This window comes from Pundamilia nyererei, unplaced genomic scaffold, assembly GCF_000239375.1.
Source record: "Pundamilia nyererei isolate P.nyererei 1_Seehausen unplaced genomic scaffold, PunNye1.0 scaffold01761, whole genome shotgun sequence".
Lineage (NCBI taxonomy): Eukaryota > Metazoa > Chordata > Actinopteri > Cichliformes > Cichlidae > Pundamilia > Pundamilia nyererei.
This window is the reverse complement of record NW_005189162.1, coordinates 1-8,174: the sequence shown is the minus strand read 5'-3', so window position 1 is coordinate 8,174 and position 8,174 is coordinate 1. Positions and strand designations below refer to the sequence as shown.

At 36.7% G+C, this 8,174-nt stretch overlaps 1 protein-coding gene across 1 annotated transcript; it reads right to left on the bottom strand.

Moving 5' to 3' along the window:
- Positions 1-2,016: 2,016 nt before the first annotated feature.
- Positions 2,017-6,701, bottom strand: LOC102196719 (hydroperoxide isomerase ALOXE3-like; the record flags this gene model as incomplete). Its single annotated transcript, XM_005755519.1, has 13 exons — positions 2,017-2,790; positions 2,896-3,066; positions 3,757-3,857; positions 3,950-4,071; positions 4,312-4,478; positions 4,584-4,670; positions 4,821-5,024; positions 5,193-5,336; positions 5,413-5,585; positions 5,818-5,921; positions 6,045-6,167; positions 6,281-6,362; positions 6,497-6,701. Coding segments are annotated over 13 exons (1,863 nt in total), but the record flags the coding sequence as incomplete, so codon positions are not given.
- Positions 6,702-8,174: the final 1,473 nt, after the last annotated feature.

Genomic DNA, 8,174 nt, shown 5'->3' with positions numbered 1-8,174 from the left:
GTGTAGGAGAAGAAAATAAATCTCAAAAATATGATAGCAAACAACAGAAAGACGTTAACTTTTGTAAACTTAAAAATATTAATCAAAGGAAATTCTTGTTTAAGCCCAGCTTCACTGAATCTTGTCCCGGGTATATTATTAAACCTAAAATGCAATGATAATCAGCTATCATAGCAAGCACAAGCGCAGTAAGTACACAAACCTTTGCTTTGGAGCCGTTCTTACTCTCCTCTTAGAGGCTGCACTGGTCGTTGGCTTTATTTGTGGTTTCAAGTAAAGTGGGAGTTTGATTTCTCCCTTTTAAAAATTCACTTAACAGGTATGCCTGGTTAATCAGGTTTGCTTGAGAGCAGCTCCTTAGATGAATGTGTAGTCTATACTTGGAAAAAAACTCACAGACATTTTTCCAGATAATTATTGTTTTCCCGTTGGTTAGTAGATCCATTTAATATCAAATAAACAGCATCAATATAAATATAAACTGTCTAGTGTCAGTTGAGTTCCAGCCAATGTGCAACCCCGAATTGGATAAGAAATGGAAATTTAGGTTTATGAGAAAGTTTTGATTTTTAAGGTGATTTTTCAGTCATAGTGAGAAAGTGTTGGTTATGTGCTGTAACCCCTTTTTTGTGTAACCCTCTTAGAGCTACACTGGCTTATCCCCTTGTATATGTCTGTCAAAATAAAGTCACACACAGACACACACGTATATATACATATATATGTGTGTATATGTGTGTGTGTGTGTCTGTATGTGCATGTCGCTGTATAATATCTACAAAGTCAAGTTAATTTAAGGGAAAAAAATCAAAGTACACATAGTGACAGCCATTCCTACAATTCCTAAAATGATATTAAACAAATGTATGGTAGAGTGTACAATAGATAACCGTGACTTATTTAACACGAGTTCAGATGATTAAACTTGAAAGTGTTGTCAAAGTTTAAATGTAAGTTTGGTATTGGAACATAAAATCTGTTTCTCATTACTGGAAAACAGTACTGGTCAGGCAAGATGTTTGTTTCGGGTGTGTTTTCCTTCTCTTCCAAGATATCCACCTCCCTCAGGCATCACCAGGAAAATAATCTTATTTGTGATAAAAGTCAGATAATGATTAACATCTTAAAAATCTACAGGCTTTAAAGTCACAGTCCTTATTTACAAAGAATAACATTTACATATAAAAGTTTATTTTCCAAGATTTATTTTGAGAATCACTGTCTTAATGTTCGGCCGAAATTGTCCACTCCCCTTTCTGTTCCACATAAAGTGATGTACTGTATATGTGGTCTAGTGACAACAGCTCACATGCGTAATGTGTGCGAGCTGTTGTCACCTTTAGCTTTTATTTACCCATGATTGCATTGTGGAAACTACAGAAAAAAAAATCAGAAATGCAAAGAGATTTTTAATGCTTGAATTTGCTGAGCCTCATTAGTATTTCTTTATTGGTATTTAATGTCACAGCAAGATGAAAATGAAAACATACAGCTTTACACAAAGAGTGATTGTTCCCACCGTTCTGTTGCGAATAAATTTCCTTCTTTGTGTTTGTTATTTTTAAAGCCAGTTTGAAGAATTTGTGTGGTGAGGCAGGTTTGCCTGCAGGTCTGAACCTGCATCATGTTTGTTTTTTTTGGATAATCTTTTTGATAATTTTTCTGTTTCCCAGCGTTTTTACATTGTTTGGCTGATCCTTTAAATCAATTCTGAACCACAGAGATTTTAAAAAGAAAGTAAAAAACATGCATACTGTACAGTGCTTAACATATTTGTTAGGCCACCTGTCATAAAAAAACAAAAAATAAATATTTTAGAACTTTGTCAAAAAGTTGTTTAAAATTAAGAGTTATATTGTTATTAGGGAAATAAAGTGAGTTCACATTTTTACACTAAAACTTTAGCCAACACGTTGGACTTGAACCAAGCATATATTTTTTTCTGTTCAGGAATGCAAGTAAATAATAAAATTTGGTATCTTAATAAAAAAATAATTAGTTTACTATTTCTTCTTCTTTTTTATAAAACAGTACATTTGAAAATTAATGGATAACAATACTTACAATGCAGCTCGTGCATACTGCTGCACTAACCATTACACAAACATAAAAAATGATTTTGGTAATTACCAGTGCTTTTTATTTTATACAACTGTGCTATAAACCTTACATTGGCTCACAGTCTAAATCTTCAGCATTGTAAAAGAAGAACTAACCTTTACATATCCTTGGTAACATTAGCTATGCACACACTATGTGTCAATCATGTGCCTCCTACAACCAAAAAAAAGGAGTGATAGTCTCAGATGTGCATGTTACTTTCAGTCGTATAGGAACAAACTATTTTAATTGTATGTATATTCTTTAAAAAGCATGAAATTATGACAAATTAAAAAACATTTTCTCATTTTATTGTAAAAAAAAAGTCCCCCAATGTCCCCAAACTAATCTCTTAATCTATGTAATACACAGTAGATACAAAAAATGAACATGCCTATTTATCATGATACAACTAACATATAAAACCTGAGAAGCTGCCAGCGTCACCTCACCTGGTACTATATGTACCAGAATTATAGACAAAGAAAGCAGGATACCATGTATTGTTGACTAAATGGTTACACTGTTCTCTATTTCAGTCGGGTTCAGATATGTGTAGGGTACTTCAAGCCGAGAATTTCTTGCTGTAATTTCTTCACTGAGGTAGGACAGCTCTGCTTGAAACTCTTTAATCATTTGTTTCGGGGTAGGTTCATCGAATCGTTCTTCAGGGTACTGACCCAACAGAACCTGCAGAAGCAAAGTTAGTTAGTCAGACTAACAATATTTTATTTGTGATATTCTTTTTAAAAAAGGAATATAAATAAAGCATGAAAAGCAAAAAAAGATACATACCACATCTGTATACTTGTGGGAAAGTACCCAAAGCATTCCTGCAAACTTTACTGTCTCCCCAATATTTGGAAGAGTCTCCAATAATGTCGTCATGCTTGACTGCCCCTTTGTGGTTGGAGCAGGTTTGTGAAGCAAGCCTGAGCCATAGGGCATCCAGGAGCTGTAGTCAAACTAGAATGAAACAAGTTTTTATAAATGACTTGCTTTATTTTTCAAACAAAGGACATAGCTATTGTATCTATGTAAATAAGGGTAGATATCTGTTCTCATGTTAAACATTATCCACCAATATCTTCAGAGCTACAGCAAATTCTATTATTCTTCTATTATGTTTTTCTGATACATAAAGCAAAGGGAATTATAGTCGGAGAGAATAACTGACAAAGCAGATTTTACTAAATGTTTTATATAGTTATATAAATGATAAATGTGGTCCAAGATTTTGCGTGCCATAATGTGTGTTTTTTGATTTTTGCTTCACCTTATAACATTAGGTGAAAGTTGAATATCTGGAAAATGTAGTTGGTTTCAGAATGTCAGAATTTGACAACATTCACATGTTTGCATAAAATCTGATAACTCAGCTTATCGCAGCATGATGGGACAATGATCCAAAGAACTGGGTGCAGTAACTTGGAATGACTTGACTTAGCCAAATGCTCCTAAATTTCTTGTTAAATTATGAGGTGTTTGTCTGGATCTGCTGCAGTATGTATCCTTTACAAAAATGCAAACCAGGGAAACATGGAATAGAATAGAGACACTTCTCTGTGGCCAAAAGGCAGCTGAATCAATTCCTTATTGGAGATGCAAAGACTCACTGTACTTGATCAAACATAATTACATAGCGTGCTGTCATACCTGTTCATTATTGAGTGCAGCATGTTGAACTGACACTGTGAAGATCACCATGGTGATAAACTTGATCACCTCCTCAACAGTATTAAAGGATGCCGGAAACCCTGTTAACAGAACGCTCGCTGTCAGTCACTATTTTTTTCATTATAACCTAGGCTTTATGTGACAAATACAATTAAGGGTATTTATTATTTACCAGAGAGTTTGTTTCCTAAGACGCCGTGTGTAAATATCTCATTGATCCATTCCTGCAGCTCGGTGTCCTTGCACACATCGCTGTCTGATGGATAATAGTGCTCTACTATGTACTTAACAAAGCTGGTAAAAATATGTAATATATGCATGTAAATACAATTTTATATTAAATTTGCATTGTAAAACCATATTAACACCAAGTTCCATCAATTAATCATTGTTGTAGTTGCAAAAATATAAATGCAATGTGTAGTGTACCAAACTAACAAAATCAGATTAATATTATCTAGTAATGAACATCTTGCATTGCAATGCTGTTGCTTAAAAACTGTAGTATTTCCATACAGTTAATTTAATCCTGACCTGTTGATGATGTTCCACAGTTTGAGGCCATCATCTCTGTAGTAGAAATTGGGGATTGACTGCAGTCCTCGTGCAGCGATGTTCTCTGGCAGGCAGAGGGAGCTGTAGGTCATTCTGGAGAGACCCCGTCTCATGAGCTCTTTTATCCCCTCATATCCAAGTGAACTCTATTGGTAATTAAATAGTTGCAGTTTGGTAGGTTTCTGGAATTTATAGTTATGGAAATATAAAATACAAGAACTATGAGAGCGTTGGGATGTACATATGCATACAATGGTTAAAGGCCCATCAGGTCCCAAAAGAGAGTTGCGAGCCCCGCTGTTTACGTTCAGAGTGTAACGGAAGTGTGGGATCAGAAGCTGTGCAGACAGAGGGTAAAATACCAAATACAAGTTAGAATACAAATCAAAGTGAAGTTCTGTTGACAGAAAAGAAATTATTTTTAATGATGAAATACGTTTTTCTATAGTATATATTACCATATCTGTTAATTTGTGGTGTCATTTTACCTTGTAGAGAGGATGAATCTCAGGGAAGCAGCGGAAAGTAGCAATAGCAAAGACCTCTGCCAGAAAGTGAGTGCTCATGAGGTGATAGACTGCTTGATGTTCCAGTAGATCTGAACTTCTAATAAACAGCTTGGCTAGCAGCCAGTCTGCCTCAGAGTCACTGGGCAGAAAGATGGGGTTCTGCTCAGAAGGCTGTTGATGCAGCTGGATTTATAAGAAAATAAAGATAATAAATATATTGAAAAAAAAAAAAAAGAGAGAAAAACTACAACTTAAATGCATAATGATACCAGTGGCTCCACACGCACGTCATCACTGCGCAACACAAAAGAGCTCATAATATGAATGCCATCTGTTCTCTCAGTAAAATACCTGTATTGCAATTGGCATTAGTTTGTTCTCTGGGTTCATGTAGAACAAACACAAGCCAGCTGCCACTTGCAGAGGGTGACCATCATACATCCTGGTGGGTATTCCATCCATGATCTTCTGGTCACAGATGAAGATATTTCCTTTCTGAACAAACAACAGAGAACAGAAGCTCAGAAGTTAACTGGAGACAGCAAATTTTAAAACTACGTTTCATTCATACCCCCATTTCCTGCTTCAAGGAGGTCCCATCTCTCAGGAATGGCTTCACCATCTCCTCTGTGACGGAAAAGTTTGGGGGAAGTTCTGAGCACCTCTTGATCACATTTGGGTTTATAGCATTCAGAAACTGGAATCCAAAAAAGTCATCATCCTTCCAGTGTTGCATGACATACTCTGAAACACATTGGCAAAAAATATTGTTTCCTATCTTGTCAGTAATCATTGAGCTTTTACAAATGAGTACCTGCTCATAATCACTGCTAACAACAAAGAAAAACGAGATTCAGACTGTCCTTTAAAATACGGCCCAATAAAACAGTCTAATTTCTTCAGGTTTAGCTGTTGACAGTTATTGACGCCATCAGCCGTTGATGTAGATGTATTTCACCAAGATGGTGTTTTCTACCTGATATTGTAGTCTTTTTGAACCAAAAGATCTTCTTCATATCATCTGTGTTTTTCCATTGTTCAGTAGATCCAGCGAGCCCCTTGAACATCAGTTCAGCACCACTAAGTGAGGAGGAGTAAGAAAAATTTTAAACAAGATACATGTCCAGTAATTCACAATTCAAAAAAATCTTTTGCCCTTTTTTTGGAGCTACTATTAAGATACAGATTGAATTCCCAACTTACGTCATCCTTTTGGTATGAAACATCTCATCTGATTTGGCTGCAGAGAAACGTAGTTCAGCTGGAAACTCAGACACATTTTTAAAATGGCTGTGGTGTGGTAGCTTTTCATCTGTGATCTCCCATCTAAAAACAACAACAAAAAAGAAAAGTGTAAAGTCATGTGTATAGCTCAATGTTTTATGTTAAAAGACACAAAAGTAAGAGTATTAGCAGTATAAATATGCATGTAAACTTACTGGTACAATTTCTTTTTATCTAGTAGCTCATTTCTTCTGTGATCAATCAGCAGAGGATGATCATCCTCAAAAACCTTCATAGCTGTGAGGTATAAAAACGGTTTCAAATAAATAAAAAAAAATAGTCAAAAGCAAAATACAACAATGTTTGAAAAACATTCAATGATGTTAGCATCATTAACTTATAATGAATTGCCATTTCATTTTTTAGAAGACCTCGCCCTCCTCTGAGCTCCACCAGCTCTCCCCTGGAGATCCATCTGTAACAGGGGAAGAGAACGACGTCTCCCTCTGGAGTGGTCACCACTATTCTGGAGCAGTACCACTCATCTTCTGAGATTAGAAAAAATGGATCTTTCTCAGCCTTGACAAGAAGAAGCTTTCCCAGTGACATACTGGTTTTTATGGTGTACGCTCCTGTCTGGAAGTCAGAATATAAAACAAACGTTAAAAAGCAAACTCATTGCATTATTCAACTTTATCATACATGCATGTTGAAAGCAAGATAGAGACTCCTGCAATAGTGCAGTCACACAAGTTAAAGCTTTCAAGTGCTAGGGGAAAAAAGACAGAATTTAGTGGACTTCAATATACATTCACAGGACACTATATTAGGTACACCTTTTCTGCTGCTCATTAATGCACAAATATGATCAATCAAATGGCAACAACTAGATTCATTTTGGGATACAGACATGGTAAACCCTGCTGAAATTCAAACTGAGCATCAAAAGCCTGGGTGAATATTGGAGTTGTCTTGATTTCTGCTGCAAGGGTCACAATTTGGCATAATGAAAGCATAATACAACATGAAAGCATGGACATGTTGAAAGCATGGACCAGGCTGCTGGTGGTGTAATGGTGCGGGAATAATTTTCTTGGCACCTTCTAGGCCTCTTAGTACCACTTGAGCATCATTCAAATGATCTAAAACATGCTTCTTGAACATTACAATGAGCTCACTGTACTCAAATGGCCTCCACCGTTACCAGACATTAGAGCTCCTTTGGCATGTTTTGGAACAGAAGATGCACATCATGGATACACAGCTGGAAAATCTGGTGCAACTGCAAGATGGCTCAAATTCTCAGAGGAATTTTTCTCTATTAAGGCAGTTCTGAAGGAAAATAGTGTTCCCTCCCCAATACTAGCAAGGTGTACCAAACCACTGGCTGGGGAGAATTTGTCATTGTTATAGTCCATAAACAATTCAATCCAGTAGTTTTTATTATATTTCTTAAAAATAATATTTTTTGCATCATTTCAATCAATCAATCAATCAATCAATGAAGGCTTTATTCGCCACGTGCAGGTTGCCCTGCAGTGAAATAGGACACCCCCCCGGACCTTACACACACAACACAGACATCACATGGGGATACAGGTCGGAGAAAAAAAACAACCCCCACTGAAATATACACTACAATGGGAAAGTACAAGAGTCCTGGGAGGACAGCATGAGAACAGGAAACAAAAAAACTCCTCTGCAGAAAAAAGCACATAAATGTCCACAGTACAACATTATGGAACACGTGACAAGCCACAGGGTCGGATGGGGGGTGAGGAGTAATCCGAAGCAAACACAGCAGCCATCCTGCCCAGCGCTACCATTCCAGCGCGGGCTCAGACCCGCCGCGTGTTCCCAGGAGGGAGCAAGCATCGAAGGGTAATTTACAACATTATGAATGAAATGGGCTCTATTTGGACGGGTTGTGTGTCAGACTTTAAATCATCAAACTGTAAATTATAAATTTTAAATTGTTATTGATCCCTTTACCCCGAGTCCTAAAGCGTATATTTGGTAAATGGCCTGTATTTATATAGCGCTTTACTAGTCCCTAAGGACCCCAAAGCGCTTTACATATCCAGTCATCCACCCATTCACGCACACATC